At 33.0% G+C, this 20,610-nt stretch overlaps 2 protein-coding genes across 3 annotated transcripts in view; one reads left to right on the top strand and one right to left on the bottom strand.

The window, feature by feature from the left end:
• The window catches only part of LOC127856174 (zinc finger CCCH domain-containing protein 10-like), a 572,427-nt gene that overhangs the window by 253,933 nt on the left and 297,884 nt on the right, over positions 1-20,610 (top strand). The window lies entirely within an intron of this gene.
• On the bottom strand, positions 245-3,637 carry LOC127856184 (complement C1q-like protein 4). Its single transcript, XM_052392255.1, has 3 exons — positions 3,269-3,637; positions 2,203-2,430; positions 245-483 (listed from the first exon to the last, which is right to left on the bottom strand). Exons 1-3 carry the CDS (start codon positions 3,525-3,527, stop codon positions 281-283), a joined length of 690 nt encoding a protein of 229 aa, XP_052248215.1. The 5' UTR covers positions 3,528-3,637; the 3' UTR covers positions 245-280.

Here is a 20,610-nt window from a genome sequence, read left to right on the forward strand (position 1 = left end):
ACCGCAGAAGGATTAACAGAATACGTTTTTGCCTGGAAATATAACAGTTATATTAACATGGACACTTTTATCAATCTTAATATAACAAGCATTTGTAATATCAGCAAACATGCAAAAACCTGAGCACGAATAAACCGACTGTGTGTACATACCACAATTAAAACATGTGATATATGGTAATATTGGGAAGGTTATGTATATGTGTCGAACATACTAGATCCGAAATTCATGGAAACACGTGAACCGCTTTTAGTTCGAATTTTATTCATCGAATTCGAATTCATTCATTGACAGCAACCAGCCAACCGGAAAACGTCGAGAACTCGTTGCCATGGAGCGTCCCACTTCCGTGATGCCCAGACGTGACCGTTCTGATCCAGACCTTATTTCCACGCTCGAGTTCCACCACTACCGTGCGGCTCCCACTGACGTCATTGAGTGAGCCAGTTGCTTGGATGAAGTTGTACAGGATATGGGCGCCATCTACGTGAAATTGTGACATTCTTTGCGATAACAACACTACATTCGAACTGGTTAAACATAAAAATGAACGCCTTTTTGATATATGTTGCGCTAATAACAATATATTCGAAGGTATTTAAAAACGCAATTGTGATATGTGTTGCGATAACAACAATGCAATCAAAAGGATTAAACATTTAAGTAAACGCACTTGGCGTCTGTGAGACGGTGAACGAAAAATTTGTCAAACCAACTATAAGTCAACGAAGAATGCTAGTAATGACATTAATGCAAATTGGATTTTTTAATTTCAGCAATGGTAAGAATGTAAGACAAATGTACAACAATTGCAAAGATAATGAAATGTGTTTGCATGACCGAATTGTTTCTTTATGAGTGACACCTTGAAGCACATGATGATATATCTGTCAATTTAAATTATGTGGTTTTAATTAGAACATGGGCGATATCTAGAGATAGAGCGTGTGCTTCGAAAACAGGTCAATTTATGCCGGGGCAGTTCTGTAACATTAATATATGAATGTTAATAAAATTTAAGGACGTGTTGTGTAAATAAAATATCATGAGAAGAAAACCTTTTGGAAAAATCTTAAAAAGATGATGAATGAATTAAACAACAATATGACTTAATTTAAAACCGCTATGCTCAGTTATGGATCTTTTAAAGAAATTTGTGTACAGATTTATGTACTAACAATTTTCTGTTTGAACACATTTGTTCAGTTAATTGTGTTTTACTGCATTTTAAACGTTTTGTTTTGTTATTTTAAGATGGACACGGTTCTATTAATAACGTGTTTTACAGCAAAGCTTAAAACAGATAAATTGAACAAAATGTGAAGTATTTGCCTTTCATTTCGAAACTGAACGTTAAATATAAATGTTCATACGTGTAAACATATGTTATTTATTAAACAAAATATAAACTTAAATAGAACATAATCATATCAAATGACAGATTCACTTGAAATGTAAGACATACACTGATACCGCAAGGACGCATTTTTGGACACATGTGTCAGTCAATAGTTGTCCCATAATGATAATTTAATCATACAGATGTGAATTACAAACTCCGCAAGGAAGTTAGAGGAGATCAACGCACACACGTTTACATTGTAATATTATATAGTGGGAAAAACAGACAAAAGCATCAGTATTCTTCAAAACAAAAACTGTTTGCAGCTAAAACACTTGTTTAATGCCATAAAAACAGAAACGTCATTCAACCTTGAATATTTGAGTGATAGGTTAAATAGATTAAAACAAAATAATAATTTGGACTTAATATTCAATAGTGGAAACACGGACACGGGCAATATTTCTGCAAAAACAAGTTCATGCACAAATTGCTTTCTTTACGATCATCAAACGTTTAGAACATTAAAACTGGTTAAAGTTTGAACGAGATCAACATAGTTATTAGGAGTTGAGGAGTTGACCCCAAAGCCTAAGGCGACGATATAATCTACGTTTTAAAAACAGGAACAGGGACATCGTTCTGCCAAATTCGACGCAGCCCCAAATCCTTTATTTTGTATCATAAAGGTCATTCAACTGTAAAAGTTTGAACGATATCCACCTGTTCGTTAAAAAGAAGTTTAAAACAAACAATTGCAATGCATAATTCCCCCTATTCCCACTTTATGGGGCCATAAAAAGGAGAACTGAATGCGCATTATATTCAAAGAGTCATCTTTTGTGTTTAATATTCCATACCCTTTACAAATTGCAGATATTCGTTTTCCCCGGGCTCCATCAGAATGTCCATGTGAAACACGTAGTATCCTCGTACAGGGGCGGTGAATATACCCGTGCCAGAGTCGTAGGCTGTTCCTGAATTGGTTATCACCCGGTCAAAAATGATCGGTTGCCCTGAGTTCAGACCGGTCAGATTCGGCGGTCTTATGGTGGCAGTAAACGCAACTGTGACGTCCGTAAGCTGACCTGGGTTCACATTAATCGCAACAAACTAAGGAACGGTTATTGGCATTATTCACCATCTAGTTATCACAATATAATCGTGTAAAGAACATAATGCATAAACATTTGGTGACGTTATTACATGTTTTCTTTTCAGTGAAATTCAGAAGTTCTTCTTGGTGAAAGAAAATACGCTCTCAGTTTAATTATAAAACTATTGAGTTTTCAAAGCACTGAAATAAATTAATCATGTTTTAAAACATTATACATCATTAAAAAAATTTACACATAAAACTGCGTGAAGATTATTCCGAAACATGCGTTAACTAAAATCGAAGAAAGATATAAGTAAACACATATTTATCTGCTATAAAACAGTGCATTAGTCATAACTCTTTTTTCTAATAAAAAAGTTATTTTGTATTACTTTATTATTTCATTTTTATGTCAAACTGGGTTTCTCTCGGATTTTATTTATTCAATTATTGTAAAAAAAGCAGATAATACAAATAACATTGACTGTCCCTGCATAATAATCAAGTAATTGTTTCGCTCTATGATCATAACAATGTATTTTTTAAACCAATCGTGAAATAACCATAGACTATTCACTGGAAACAATACATATCTTCTATTTTCTATCATATTTATTTACACACTACGCTTGCCGACACAAAAAGACGACGAAAAAAACATGGGTAATGTATAACTGAAAATGCTACTTATTTTATGCTGCTTTGATAATTTTTTTGTTTGAAACGAAACGTTGTAGAAAAAAATATGAAAGATTATTTAACTTATCTCATACAAGGAGGTTATACATTTCATATTAACTGACCCTATTGAAATCAAAACGTCTTACGCTTTATACTACTCATGTTCATTGAATTCACCAGGGTGTCGTGCTTTTTCAATTGGTCAGCCATCGACATCATCTCATTCCTTAAACGTTCGTTGTGTTGTCTCTCGAGTTCAAGTTCATTCCGGAGAGTGTTCAAACCATATTCCAACGCTTCGTTTTTCTCAGCTAACGCTGACAGCGTACGTTCAATATCGTCGGACGTCATCTTACACGTCACCGAACTATACGTTGCTATTACAGTAATCAATAACAACAGCATTTTCAACTTATCGTCGTGATGCTCAGTGATATTCTTTTAACTTTTTGGCGTCTCGATTGTATCACAAATCAGTCCCGTGTGATTTATTTATAAGCAATTCTTATCAGTCAGAAAACGGAATTTAGGTTAATTGAAGACCTTCGGAATGCACTGTCCTAATTTGGATGACGTGAAGCCGCGTGTTTAAACTCGTTGATTAATGGTTATCTTTATTAGCTGTTGAACACGTACAAGGGCAGCAATTGGTTGAACAATACATGCAACTGTATTGTATTCATATGTATAATTTGTGCATATGCTAATTTAGAGTCAACAAAATGCATTGAGCGTATATGAAAGGCTAACACGTATACAGAAGCATCGGTAAAATCCAAAGAATTATTACTGTATAATTTTACTTTTAGAAATAAGTTTTTTTTATCGCGGTTGCAGTTCATACTAATAGATCAATGCTCTTGGAAATTTGAATTATTTGGTGATGTCGTTCGCTGTTAAGGGTTATTATACATACTCGTTCAATTTATAAACTCTTATTTGAAATCAAAATCATCTGCATAACTTACAGCATATACAGATATGTCCGGTTCAGGTTTTTTATTTGTATTCGTATAAATTAAATTATTTTACTATTCAGTATTCAGCTTCTCAACGCATCAAATCCCTTTGTTAAAAAAAAAACAACAAATAATCATAATGATTTATTTTAGTAGTATACAATGTAATAGTTCATATAAACACATATTTGAAATTTATTCGTTAGGTAAAGAAAAACATAGTATCTCTTTGAGTTTCTACAAAGTGTTTCCCTTCCAGGAGAACATTAAATTCGTGGTAAATGCATTTTTGATAAAGTTTCAACTGTTGCTTTTGGTTATGTGGAGTTTGTATTGTTTTTATTTTGCTATTGATGCTACTTTTACTGTATATCATAGCAAAAGGAACTCCAAAACTCTATCTGGAAAGAACTAATTGTTCTTATATACTTCTAACAGAACACCAAATATAAACATGGGATCAGCGCATTCAAACGGTCAGTGCAACGCATGCGGTCTTTAAACCAGTTTGAGAGATAGCCGAGCCTAAAGTTTTATCAATAACCAAAAGCGCACCTTAAACGATTTAATCGAAGATACATTTGCAGAAAGAAAATAAAAATATAACTGCCAAAACGTTACGCGTAGTTCCAATACTGAAAACATCATGTGTACACGTGTCGTAGTTTAACGAAAACCTCTTAAAATCATTTGTGGCGAGATTTTAATGATATTACTATACCATGTAATACGGTCCATCTATACCAGATATGAAACTATTAAAATAGCAAAGTATCTATATTCAAAATGCAAAAAAAAACCTAGATGTAGAAATATTGTAAATATGGCTCATCCCAATAACCAAACGATAGTGTAGATTATGGCAGTATGCATGGTTGGAATGCTAAATTCTGACGGATTTACTTACATGCTCTCGTGTTACATGGTCTATATGAATTAACAATATTATACATATATTATAATTATCGTCTTGTATGCAGGATTTCCTCATTAACAGAAGAACATGCACGAAACGATGGGGACTATATTACGTGTTTCGATTTTTGAAAACTATTACACGAGTATAGTGTTGTTTTTGAAGCGAAGGGAGAATGTTTAGTACACGAAAACGATATAAAAATATAAACGTTTTTTAAATATGTATAAATAATATGTAAATACCAAGTGACTAGGTAAATGAGTAAGACATTAAAGATGGTCTCCGAGTCCATAATATCCTGTTACCATTATGACGCCATAATAGTATGAGTCCTTCTTAAGTTACAACAATACTACCCATTTATCTTGATCATTACATGCCTGTCAGAGTCTACGTTACAATGAAAGGTACGTCTGTACGACAACGCGATACGGTGTCATAACAACAACGGTTACAGCGTCTTGACAGTAATAGACATACACAGGTAAATTCTTTGTTAAAACTTACACGTAAACGGGATTTGGCATTTATTTTCATTTATTAATGTTTCTTTACTTGCTACCTAAGCTATCGAGACATTTTCTAGAGTTAAATCATGATACAAGAAAGAAGTTCAAGCTCAAAACATAGAAAATCCAATTAATTCGTTGTTTCTGGCTTGCAGTTTCTGTCACGATGATTATTTTTAATGATTTGTATCAAGTTCGCTCTTTACAAACATATGATGCCCATGTGTATACTATTATTGGTGATTTCTATCCGATTATGCAAAATAGTTGTAGCATGTCAACTCCGTGTACATGTTACGGTATCTTCTCTTATGACTAAGACATGTTACATCTTCTTTACAGCGTTACAGCGCCTGCATGAAGTCCAATTTACATCCATGGAGATTTCGTTCCACGATAGTAGCATTTTAGACGTGAGTATTGGATCGCCATCGATTGCAACAATTTGTGGAAATACATGGGAGACTTCACCAAGCCTGAGACGATTATGAAGAGGAAAAACTGTCGACAACAGACCTACTGATGACCATCAGTCACATCAATGCCCTTGAACCATCAACTGCAGTTCACCATATGTTTGACGACGACGAATGAGCTGTTAAATGATATTGAACTGAACTCTGTGTGACAGTGAATAATGTGATAAGTTTCTGCATGTACTTGTATGTTTAAAATCCACTTGTATTGTGCTAAATGTATGTGTTACAAATTATGTAAATGTTTATAAAAGGCGAATATTATATTAAATTTAAAATGTGGTTATGTGACTGACTGATATTATTGAAATGTTTCTTCACTGTTATATATTGCATGTTGTAAATTATGTTAATGTATATATGTACGAATAAAAATTAAATAAAAGAATATCAAATATCATGAGTTTATTTTCTTTCATGCACAATTTGTAAAAAGTGCATTCCTTAAATTGAGTAAATTTAGTAAATCATAAACATTATTACTCAGTTACTTATTACCTCAATTACTGTAAAGAATTTAACAGGAATGTAGAAAAGATTTCACACATCTGAAGTGAGGAATTCAATAAGATATTAAGGCCATTTAAAAGCAAGACTACATTTTGGGCATTTATTTGTATTTCTTTATGGCGTTTTTTTAATCAATCAGTAATACAATTTTTAAATATTTGGTACATTTTATAGATAAAATTACAGTAAAAATATTTAAATAAAGACTGAAATAATCTTAGAATCGCAAATTCATTAATATTTGTTTATGTTTTTTTTTAATAGATCAGTACTACAATATTTTACAATATTAAAAAGTGAAACTCCAGCTGCTGGAGCAGTATAGAATTTTCATAAAAAAACAATTAGTTGGTCCTTTATTTAAGGCAAGTGACCGATTGCCCAAACAGTACAAAACAGCACAATACAGCACAATGCAAACCAACATAAACACAAAATATGAATAAAGCTGGGGTCACCGCCTTGGAACGGTCAATGCAAAGCATTGGGGGTTTAGACCTGGTTATAGAGCGCTCAACCTCACACTTGGCCCAGCAATATTCATAATACATTTAAGTGTAAATAAAATTTAACGTCATAGCGTTGTAACTCAAATTAAACAATAATAAAAGGGAATTAAAACGTATTCAATTTAATTACTATTTAATTACTCAATTGCATTGAAGATACAAGAGTAACAGAGTTACAACTTTTTGACGAACGATCAAATAAAACTATTAACAATTGTCAACTACATTCCTTCTTTATAGAAAAGATTTGAGAATATAGCATCATGGAGTTAATATCTCAGATAATCATCGCGCAAATACAGGAAGAAGCAGCAATAATGGGTGTAAAAATTCCATATTACATAGCTTGGTTGTTTATGTGACTGCTAAAAATAATAAAAATAATTAAATCAAACAAGAAACGCCTATCAGAGAGAAAATATAAATAAAATGGAACGTTATAAACCCAATGACCTATGCATGTAGATTACAACTGGGAAAGTCGGTCGTATGACGTCACAAAAATCCATAATGACATAATGACGTGAACAAATTCCAGGGGCAGTACTAAATAAAAATATTAATGGGGCTGTGCTACTAGTAAAACAAGTTTAGGTGATTTAATATTAGGAAGCAAATGAATAAAAATGGTAATTCCATTAAAGCGACATTATTGGAATCAAACAGTATATAGGTGTTTTGACAACTGAAGACAGAAATGATTTGATGTACGATTTGAGTCCAAATGTAGTTTACATGCAGATTTGTTCATACGACACAATGACACAATTTTATTCAACAGTGAAAAATGCCTATAATGTAGTATTCATGCAGATTTCTTCATACGACACAATGACACAATTTTATTCAACAGTGAAAAATGCCTATAATATCAACAATGATTCCAATTTTTTTTTAAACATTTGTTAATAGCATCAAACTAAATTGAAGATCTTCTATTAAGTCAGTCTTTAAATCAACATTTATTATTACTATTATTTTTTTAAACCTTTAAAAAAGTCAATATTGATTTATTTAATTCGTAAACTTGCTTTCAATAAAGTGACATTTTAAATTCAATCTACATTGTTGGTTTTGTACCTAAAAGTATTCTTTTTTTTAAAGTTCAGTGGTAGCTCATTCAGGCCCCTAAATTCTTTACTGTAGGCATTGCGTCAATTAATCAATTAAAAATTAATCACCAGTTTGCAAATATATGCCCCTGATGTAAGCCAATAATAGGTGCCATTAACATCTCATTGTAGGTATACCTCTATAAAGATCAATTTTACCGAAACCTCCACAACATTTACTATATAAATATATATATATATATATATATATATATATAAGTAAAATGTAATAATCCAGATTGTGAATATTATATAATAAAAGTAAAAACACGTGTCTGGGATTTTAAATATATATTTATTTAGCCAACGCGTTTCGCATAGCTCATCAGGGCATAATACAATATATTATGCCCTGATGAGCTATGCGAAACGCGTTGGCTAAATCAATATATATTTAAAATCCCAGACACGTGTTTTTACTTTTATTATATATATATATATATATATATATATATATATAAATACAATTTACCGAACTTGTTATTTACCGAAACCTCTAGTAGCCGTCGATACAATACCGTAACCTTAAACATGGTGTATAAAATGCACTGTAACACTCTCTGTAAGACGCCGTAACATTTCACATTTTACATGCAGTTAATTTTGAGACAGATCTTGATAAGACTGATTCAATATTTTTTCTTGCTTTCGTTTGTTTGCATTTCTTCTGTTTAATGTCAGACTTTGAATTATATTCCAATGATTTTATGAGTTGTCTATACAGGTCTGTAAAACTTCGATTTTATCGATAACATAGGAATAAATTACATGGCAAGCTATGAAAGAGAACACAATATCCGTATAAAATTTAAAATTGGCTTACACATACAAAAACTATTCAAAATTACCGTTATTTACCATTTATTTTTACAACGTCCCCTATAGTCAACAAACTGTGGTAAGACGCCGTAACCGTTGTAGTTATGACGCCGTTGTCGTGTCGCGTTGTCGTACAGACGCACCTCTCATTGTTACGTAGTTCAGCGAGAGTGAGAGTAGACGCATGCTTAGTTCGCGATCATGTTCTTGTTTTTATTTATGAGCGTTAGCTCAAAAATAATGTAGAGGCAATTTTGCAATCAGTATGGGCTTAACTACGCTAGGAACCGTAACCCGTGACTGCCTGTGTGGATAACTGCAGTAAAATTAAGCAGACGACGAATGCTAAAAGCGTCTGCTCTAACAACCGCATTTGCCTGTTTATAGTTCCCACTGGTACACTACATAGTGTGTATGTATTCAAAAGTATTTAACAGCTTGTAAGACAACGTTGGCCAGTCTAGTGTTTATCATTGAAATCTGTACATATTGGCTGCTTTCAGGGAAAACGGGGCTTAATGCATGTCAAATAAGATTAGCCTGTGCATACTGATTAGCTGTATCAATGATTTGAAAAAAACAAACACATCTCGACCTGTGCTTTAAGACACACTTTAAAAAAAAAATGAATTGGTTATGGTCATTTCAAACTTGCGAAATAAAAAGCTATAACATAATTTTAAAAACGGAGTTTCGTCTAAGATTATACAACAGCGAACAAATTCAGTGCCTTCAGCGCTTTGATTATAATAGCGAACAAACATTTCTGTATGAAACCACAGAGGCATGAAATAGTCTCATTTTTTTCAGCCTCACTGGCTACGTTCCAGTAGTTTCCTCTGACGATAAATAAATGGAAACGCACACCGGAATGCCAGACAAAAGAGCCTCAATACAAGTAACAAGCATGTCACATAATGCGATTGTTGTAAATTTGATCTGGTAAACAAGGTTCATATTCGCATTAACATTAACATGTCTATTGATTTCATGTGATGTGAGGATTACAGCAGAACATCAATAAAAACTATGAAGTCCTAATAAAACACCAACAGTAAACGCACCTGTAATCCATTTATATCCCATTAAAATGTAAACTGTAATCAAATTTCATAATCCATGTTCATCTATGTGTGCAATCACTTTGACAGCATTATAATATTATCATAAACAGACAAATGAGTAAAAAGCATGCAGATAAAATAACTTTTTCCAAAATTGATAAGAAAAAACATTCAAATAGATTCCGTTTCAACATATTTATTTTAGCTCGAATGAATCCACAAGCATACGGGTTAGCGAGGGGACCTTTAATTGACAGAACCAGTACCTTGGTTTCGTTGGAACCAGCCAGTATAGAGATTGAATCAAAGACATCTTTCATTAAACCTTTGATTTAAGGTAGTACAAATGTAATGGGCAATATTCCAAAACCCATTAAAAGTATTATTTTCATAAACTTCATACCATTTGTGGTCTTATTACAATTTTTTAGGGTGGCTTTCCATGCAAATTTATTTTTCATGATTTTTTCTGTATGATGACCCATGATTTGAATTTTCTTCTAAATTAAGTTACCCCTGGGGATAAATAAATTCAATAAACTCATATTGTTTACCATATTTTGTTAACAATGTTTGTATATTTAGTACAGGATATAATTGTAGATGATAAATTCATATAATACAAGACAATTGAGTGATAACAATAATGAAAAAAATCTTGCTTATTATGTACGGTCCTTCAAAACTACAAATTCTACCCGTGTATGCAAAAATCATTCATACAAAATTTTCTTCTTTTTTTTCTAAGTTGTATGTTATTACTTTGGCATTTGAGCATTTATATTTTAGCAGAGACATGTGATCAGCTTAAATCAAAGTAAAAAAAGCAATTTGCCCGTGTATATTTTGAACAATTCACTAAAAACTTATAGGACTATTAGACATATTTATCAAGAAATTCAAAACCACATAAATGGCAAATGGTCAAATAAATATATGCAAAATAAACAGAGTCATTTACCAATTCATTTAACACCTGCAATGTTCTTACTCTCTTTATACATATCTTTAATACATTATGCAGTAATGCTTAGTCTGCCAATGTAGGGATGGCGTTGGTGAGGTGGGGTGGGGGTGGGGGTGGAGGCATGAGTAGGTCTGAAAAGTGAGAAAAATAAATACAAAGTTGTATACTAAGTATTTTTCTCTTTAACCAAGATCTATAACAGATTGTTAGATTTAAATTCAAATGACCACCAACCTAACAAGCTTGTATTCATTCAACAACAATTTTCAAACAAAAATATTAGTTACAAATACTCAAGCAAATTTGGTGAAACTTGGCATGCACATCAAAGGCAAAGTAGGGAATAAGTACAACCCTTTATTTTTTACCTTATGTGATTGATCAGGTCACTGTTACTAAAAATAGAAACAAAAAATCACACAAAACGGATACTACGATAACTCAAAAAGTACAAAGGGTGCTTTGATGAAATTGTGTGCACTTATTAAGGGCATTATGGAGATTATGCAGTACCATATTTCTTACCTTAGTTAAAATCAATGTAACTTAAAAATAAATAAAGCAATGCACACAATCTGACTCCTGTAATTACTGAAAAACCACTGAAGGTACTGAAATAAGACATGTAATTGAAATTTTCTTTCAAATCATTCGTTTAAGTACTTACATATTTTTAGAACAACTTCATGTAATACTTTTTGAGAATAAGTGACTCTAGGCAAGCCTTCAGCATTTTTAAAAACGAAAACATCACGTATTGCATCCTCTCCATCCCTATTATTAAGCATTGTCAAATACACAATTTTTAGCCCTGACCCAGCAATATTTTCAGCCGTAGGCCTTTCCATAACACTTCATGAAATGAGTGGGCTCACTGATGGACACTTCTGGGCTTTAGCACTGTTGAAAGCAATTTGTTTTTGACACAGCCAATGGAGAAAAGCTGTGGGTCATTAAATCTTTTGAAGACAAATTCACAAATAAAAGCAACTTTTTAAGTGCTGCCACATCTGCCATAGCATCGTGTGCATTATATGTTTCACCAAGCAATTGACATGACGCCTTATCAGTGATCGCTCCGCCCACTTAATCACGTGGCTCAGCGGGAAGAAAACCTAGAAAAGCGAACACCAAAATGGCTTCTTTGCCTATAGACTGCATATAGATTTACGCGATATTCCGGATGATTTTATGGACTTGTTTAACACCATATTACACTTGTAAAGGGGATGATGCCATTTCGTTATTTTGCAAATGCAAAAAATATACGATTAAAGAGAACATCAGCTATGTATAACGGGTAAATCGGTACATTAAACACGCTCTCAAACGCTTGCGCGCTTACCGAAATCAAACCCGTTATTACGTGTAATGGTGGAATTTGCAATAAATTAACACTTCACCGGTATTTACCCGTGTTATTAACAAAATTATTACCGAAACATTCCCCCCTACGCGTGTATTTGACACGAAATAGCGCTTTATAACTGGGAATTCGGTGAAGTTTTACGCGCTTTAATTTCTGACGCCGGGTGGGAACCTCAATCCCAGATGTTATTGCGTATATTAATCATATTAAACATTGCTTATGGGACATTTATCAATCACTATAATTTAAAGCGCAAAACAACACAGTAAGTTTGGATATTATCTGATATAAAATTAGCGTTGTACGAAATGGAATACGGTCAGGCTATTATAAATTAATAAGGCTACCAATATCAGACGCTCGCGCAGGTACCGACTTCCCCGAAGTTACCGCATTTTTTGTTTAACTAATATCAGTAATAGTAACTCTTTTACAATAGCATTTATCGATACGTCTTTATTAAAATAATAACAAAATGGTTTTCACTTGTTTCTGACACACACAGAAACGCGATTTTTAACGGGGATTTCGTAAAGTTACACGAATTGGGTACCAAAATTCTCAATTAGCTATTTTACATGCACACGTGACATAATACATACTTAATAATGCTTAGTTATTGCTTATATGACTTTTCAAGTTTGTGAAATAAATTAATGCTCTATAAAGGGGATCTCGGTAATTCTTGAAGCTTTCACTCGCTCTTGTCAAGACCGCATTGCCGCGTTGGATATGGTATAAATTTAATTCATCTTACTTATATTTCTGGATACCAAATGTCAGAGTTGCATTAACACTTTTTACACCGTTTTTGCCACATTTCATTTCCGTTTTTTAATCCGAACAAAATAAACGAAACTCGTTTAAAAAATGAGATCTAGGCATTCGAGCTCCTAGTGTGGGTTAAAAGCGTTTATTGGTGACACCACATGAGTGCAAATGTGTAGATACCGTTAATAAGATAATATATCACATGTCACCTTCAAATAGCATGTATGATGTCAATTAAGTGTATTACTATCAGAGTAATAAAACACAGCATGAATTAGGCTTCATGCTGGGTTTTATTTTTCTTTAAGTAATGCAGATGAACCTCGCTTCTGACCTAGTAACTGATAAAACTATTTAAAAAAGTGAAATATTATGTGATAATCAGATCGATAACATAAACTATTTAAATCTGCTAGTATATCCGATAAAAATATATTATAATTGTCTTTGACAGTGTTGACGTTCAGTTGTTCGTGGTGACGACCGCATGTATTTATACATCTCTTACACTTCTCAAGATCTGTTTTCGGCTTTGGAAACGATATAAATTAAATGTCACCAACTAATCTTTCAGGATATCGATTGTCCGAGTTACATAATCCCCATTGACACCGTTTAACCATTTTTTATCGTTTTTTTAAAGAGGAAAACAAAAGAAACTCGTTGGAATAAAAGTGAACCTAAACATGTAGCTTGTCTAGAAAATGGCGGACAGGTCGTTGCTAACGAGTGCGCCCGATTAATCGATCGCTGATTGGTGGATCAATTCTAGTGGGCGGAGCGATCATAATAAAGCGTCATGTCAATTGTAAAACTAAATCAACTCGCTTCAAGGACTGCTTTGGATATAATTTTCTGAATATTGATAGAGAATCGATAAAAGCACAGCTATACAGAATATCAATTTCACTTACATTTACTAAGATTGAAACAAAAATTGTTAAATCCAAACGACGACCATTATGAACAACTAAGCACACATTTCGAAACTTTTTAAGCCAGTGTATTATTCTTTCGACAGCCACTCATATTGACACTGGCTGCACAACTTATCCAATGAATGACATTGTCCTGACACTGGCTGCACAACTTATCCAATGAATGTCATTGTCCCATCGTCAGTGAATTGCCTGTAACTTGTAAAGCCTCTTGACTTATTGGAACAGTTGGCGTGACGTATGTTGCAAACTGACTACCAGACTGGATTTCCACCGATGCATATGAGTAACCTGCAGGAGTTCCCTTCCTTCAACTGGAAACATAGTTGACATTGCAATCTAGTAAAATATTGACATGCTGCATGCAATATCACATTTAGAAAGAAACTTAACATAATATTTGGGAATTTTATAAGGTTAATAATCATACTGCTGATCTACCAGCCATACAATGTGTGAACTGCTGATCTATAAGCCATGAATTTGTTTATAGAAGAACAAAACCATGATAGTTTTAAGAAGGTTATTGTTATTTTGACATATTATTTTGGGCTATTATTCTAGGATTAGGAAATGTTCAGTTAATTGGGCGAAATACTTGTATTTGAATTGGGGAATGGGTCATACATTCTGACCCGCAGGATTGGTATAAAAAAGGTCTGCCAAATGTTGCCTAACTTACACTTATTGGTACCGCTGACAATCCAATAATAGATTCTTACGTCATTTCATTTAAGATAGCATCGCTAGCTGCAATCCTAGCTGATTCAATCGCAACTTGCTCTATCACCCTCACCATCTGGCTGTTCCATTATTTTTAAGTTGGTGTCCGATATTGTTTTGAAGTTTTATGGGGACAGCATATTGTTTATGTTTACACGGGACGGTCCACCCAGGCTGTCCACGATTGATAAATACAGAAACAAATATATCTATAGCAAAGATACAAATAAGTACAAGATCTAAAAAAAACAATACACATTTACTTCTGGTTACTGTATCTCGATGTTTATAGTAAAGATAGCATAGACAAAGACCATATTATAATGATAATAATGCCGGTAATTTACATCTTTGAACTAAATGTATATATAAATGATTACCGTATGTGTATTTTATATAATTGTTCTGATCATATATCTGTAACCTTACCTGTTTCAAGTTTTGCGTTGACAACAAAGCATGGTATTCCACTTTTCCAGGTCCATTGTTTCCCATTATCTTTGACTGTGTTGGTTTACCAACTGGCAGTCAATGTTACTACACTCTACGTACAGATTTTTTTCTTTTTGCTTCTTATTTTTTACTCGTTAACCGTCTTTTTGGTTACGATTCACGATTGTTGTTTTTTATGTTGTCGCGAAAATATATAACTTTCTGTTCATTTTTTACACAATTTTAAAAGGAAAATCTATTTTGATGTCTTAATATATTGTTCTATGCATATCAGCGATACAATCTATTACGGAATTATATAAAACATGTTTTTATTTATGAATTTTATACTTTGTAAATAATAAACCGAACAAAACGGACATCTCACGGCTTCAGTTACGATATTTACCGAATTAGGCCGATGTCAACCGATCTTACAAAAAAACGCGGGAAATGATTACAGTTGTACTACCATTAAGTATAACTTCATAATAGCCGGGACACAATAATGTTGCAATAAATAACCGAAAATTGATTAGTTTAATAACATATAGTGCTTCAATATTTCATGTGTCCCAATTTTATACGTAACACATATATTGGATTTTTTCAAACCAGGTGCAAATTTGCGTCAAGAAAACCATATGATCGTATTAAACAATGAACCATGTCAAATAAATACACTGTTACTCCGTTTTTTATCGCGGTTTCCGGAGGTTCATTAGATCACAATCGCGATAATATCCATATCGCGATATATCAAAAATAATGTTTCAATGAATCACCGAAAACTGATCAGTTAAATAACATATATTGCTTCAATATTTTTTTGACCAAAGCTATACGTAACAAATCTATTGGATTTTGCCACCAGGTGCTATTTAGCACCATGAAACCATATGATCTTATTAACCATGACACCATGTCAATTAAATACACTTTAACTCAGTTTTAATCGCGGTTTGGGAGGTTCATCGATCACAATCGCGATATATCCATATCACGATATATCTCCTGAAAGGTCTGAGATACGACACAAGGACGACTATGTAGTTTCAGCGAAAATACAGCTTAAAGACATTTGATTAATAAAATATAATTATGCATATGTATATTTATATGACCTTCGCATCCATTTTAGGCACGTGTATCAAAATAAATTAACATACAAAGAGACATTTACATACAAACAGACAGACGAAAAATGTAACAATTTGCATACCAGTAAACGTAATTGCTATCATAACCTATGATGTTTCATTAATTTTTCATTTTGTTAAAAGTGAAAAGAGCCCCAACCATGTGCAAAACATACTTTCACATACTAATCGACTGTTTTCACGCTTCACTGCGTTACATAGTAAGCAACGAAGTTAAGGGTGAAATACTACCTACTATTTTTGCTTTCTTAGCAAATCACCGATTATAACATGTTATGTAGTGATACTGCTCGTTGTATTTTAGGAGGATATTGCCGATTCGCAGTATATTGGACATCTCGACATAATGGACCGCCATATAAAGGAGTTGCAGTATCACCAAATTACTGGTTTCTACTTTTCCAAGACAATATTTCACAACACAAACAAACCATCAGGATTACCAATAGCTGATCTCAGGCTACATAACACTAATATCTTTTAATCACATCATGTAAACAGTGAACACATGTTCTCCTGTTTCATAACTGACTAAATCTAGGATGCAAACAGCTGTTGACAAGAAACTTTCTGAGGTTACAGAAGCAAGTATGGACAAATATGAAGGATTGATAGATTTATAGTGCTTGCTTAATAGCAGACACAAGTGCAACGCCTCACAGCACTTGTAAAGTGTCCCTGCAACATATACATAACATGTTATTGAATAAATGAACACATAATGGACAACTTGTAAGAAAATGAATACTGTTTGAAGCTTTTTGGTGGCACGGAGAGTTAATCGATATGATTTAGCGTCTGTTTTTCCAACCCACTCTCCATTTTCCTGTTTAACATTTTCTAAACGAAGAGTATAACAGATAATCATTTATTTAATTTGTAAAAATATATAAAAGCAAATCAATTATGTTTATAACAAAACAATATCAAAAGTTGTATTACATCAAGAATGTCATTTTCAAAATAATGTAAAATCAGCAACAAAACATTGCCAAACTTTAAATTGCACAATATTAGTGTTTAATGTTATCTATTATTATGTAAAATACTTTGACGAGAATTGTTTTATAAATTACAGAAGTTATATGAAACAAGAGCATTTTCAAACAAGGTTAATATTACACATGAAGTTTGAATGTAATCTTGTCGCCCTGTTGTATTGTCTAACAACGCTTGACACATTAATAAACGATTTTGAAACGGCAATTGCAGTTGATGTTTCCGACTTAGCTTCTTACAAATATTGTTACACGCATTCATTTTAAATATTATTTAAAGTCATTTGTTATAGGTTTCATACACTAAGACACTAAGCAAAAATGGGAGTTAAGCCACATTTCAAGAGCAGTAACTGTTGTTAAATACAAATGCAATACACACAGGGTCATCTCCCTTCTGTGTTGATTGTGAGAGCTTACAGAACAATATTACCTAATTGTCTTTGTGAATGATAGCATGCTTTTAAGCAATTAAAACGTGCATACACCATCGCCTTATTAAAATTTTATCCTGTGCATTTCTATATCTTGTGCGAAAACTACGCTAATTAATTTCTAAATTAAGAAGAACTTAATAAAAAAAAATATGCCCTTTACTTGTGTATTAAGTTTTTATATTATTTCAATTTAGACTTAGATAACAACAAACTAAATTAAGTTATAGCCATGTTACATATTTTACCATTAGTGATGGAATGTTCTTATAAATCTTGCTATGTTTGTTTATGTTTTGCATAAGCCAAATATTCTATCAGTTACTGAGATTTGAGAGAAGCATCAATACACTTATCGGGCATTTCTGAATACTGAATCCGTTTAAATGCCCGCCCTTCCGTTAGTTAAATATCAACACAGAACATAATCCCTGATCATATCGAATCACATATTCATTTATTATTGCTAACCTGGGGTACGACCTTGTCATTCGAATATTGATTTCAATATAATTTTGTTATAACGGGCAATTACGCATTAACACCGTGAGCACCGAATAAGGTTTAACATAATACGTTTTATGCATGGATATATGCCAGTTATATTGACATAGACATTTAAAAAAACTTATCTTACGAGCAATTGTAATATCAGAAAAAAATGCAAAACCATGCGCACGAAAAATCAAAGTATATTTACAAACCATCATTCAAAACTGTGATATATGGTAATATTGTGGGGGTTATGTATGTGTGTCGTACATTAAAGATCTCAAAATTCATTCAAACACATGAACCGCTTTTAGTTCGAATTTTATTCATCCAAATCGAATTCATGCATTGATAGCAACCAGCCAACCGGAAAACGTCGAGAACTCGTTGCCATTGAGCGTCCCACTTCCGTGATGCCCAGACGTGACCGTTCTGATCCAGACCTTGTTTCCACGCTCGAGTTCGACCACTACCGTGCGGCTCCCACTGACGTCATTGATTGAGCCAGTTGCTTGGATGAAGTTGTACAGTATATGGGCACCATCTACGTGAAATTGGGACATATTTTACGCTAACAACAATGCGTTCGAAGTGATTAAAAACACCATTGTGAAATGCCAGGATAATTTTAAGAATTGCATTACTTGGGTTCGAGCCATTTGTCTCTAAATTACAATGCTCTCCTTAACCACTAGACTGTTATGACAATTACCATACGGCTCGAATGTTATATTTCATATTTATAAACGAAAGTGTATATTTGGTATGAATTGACGTCAGAAGGGTTTTTTTGCTCACTGAGGTAAAGCGGTGCTTTAGTTTTTTTAATTTATTTAAAAAGATGGAACATTGTTATAACGTTAATCTGTGAACAAGTTTCTTTAAAAGATCCATAACCGAGAATAGCGGTTTTTTTAATTAAGTCATATTGTTGTGTAATCCATTCATCATCTGTTTAATTTTTCTCCCAATGGTCTTCTACTCAGGATATTTTATTAACAACACACGTCCTTAATACTACTAAAATTCACATAATCATGTTACAAAATTTCCCCGGTATTAATGTGCCGGTGTTGAGGCACTAGCTCTAGATACGATCGTGTAATTAAAACACTTAAATTAAATTTAAAGATCATGCGCTTCAAGGTGTCACTCTTAAAAAGAAACACTTCGGTCATGCAAACACATTTTATATCTTTGAAATTGTTGAAATTGTTGTTCATTTGTCTTCACATGGTTAAGATTGCTTAAATTAAAAAATATTATTTGCATAATGTCATTACTAGCTTTTCTTCGTTGAATTGTATGTGGTTCGACAATTTTTTTCGTTTACCGTATCAAAGACGCCAAGAACATTTACTTTAATGTTTAATCCTTTTGATTTCATTGTTGTTATGGTGGCTCTCTTATATGTATCAATAAAAAAACAATTTGAAGAAGACCAAATTATATTAACAAATTCTTCAGTTAACTGTGTGTTTTACTGAATTTAAAAACGTTTTTTTTGTGTTTATTTAGATGGACACGATTCTATTAAATACGTGTTAAACAGCAAAGTATAAAAAATATATAATTGAACAAAATGTTAAGTTTTCGCTTTTCGTTTCGAAAGTGAACGTTTAAGATAAATTGCATACGTGTAAACATATGTTATCGAATGAACACAACTATACTCTTAAAAAGAACATATTCATATCAAATGAAAGATTAACTTGAAATGTGTGACAGACACTGAAACCGCAAGGACGCATTTTTCGGACACAGGTGTCAGTTAATATTTGTGTCCCATAATTGACAATTTAACCGTACAGAGTGAATGACAAACTCCGCAAGGAGTTAGAGAAGTTCAACACACGCACGTTCGGATTGATATATTATATAGTGGGGAACAACAGACAAAGGGCGATTATTCTGCACAAACTGTTTGCAGCTAAAACACGTGTTTAATGCCATAAAACAAAACTTTATTCAACCGTGAACATTTGAGTGATATGACATTCCGATAGGTTAGATAAAAAAAAATTAAAACAACATAATATGTATGACTTAATATTAAATAGTGGAAACACGGAAACTGGCCATAATTCTGCAAAGTTCCTGCACAAATTCCTTTCTTGACGATCATCAAACGTTTAGATCAGTCAATGGTTAAAGTTTAGCGAGCTACAACTAGATTATTAAGAGAGGAGAGTGAACCACAAAGCCTAAGGTGACGATATAATCTACGTTGAACAACAAAAAGGATCAACATTCTGCCAAAATTGACGGAACCCTAATTCTTTATTTTGATTCATAAAGTCATTCACCTGTGAAAGTTTGAAGAGATC

The sequence above is a fragment of the Dreissena polymorpha genome, chromosome 13 (assembly GCF_020536995.1).
Source record: "Dreissena polymorpha isolate Duluth1 chromosome 13, UMN_Dpol_1.0, whole genome shotgun sequence".
Classification (NCBI taxonomy): domain Eukaryota; kingdom Metazoa; phylum Mollusca; class Bivalvia; order Myida; family Dreissenidae; genus Dreissena; species Dreissena polymorpha.

Coding starts and splice junctions, on each gene's coding strand:
- LOC127856184 (XM_052392255.1), bottom strand. CDS start 3,527: ATGCTGTTGTTATTGATTACTGTAATAGCAACGTATAGTTCGGTGACG. Junction 2,431..3,268: donor GAACATGAGTAGTATAAAGC/GTAAGACGTTTT, acceptor ATGTGAACCCAG/GTCAGCTTACGGACGTCACA. Junction 484..2,202: donor ATATCTGCAATTTGTAAAGG/GTATGGAATATT, acceptor AATTTCACGTAG/ATGGCGCCCATATCCTGTAC.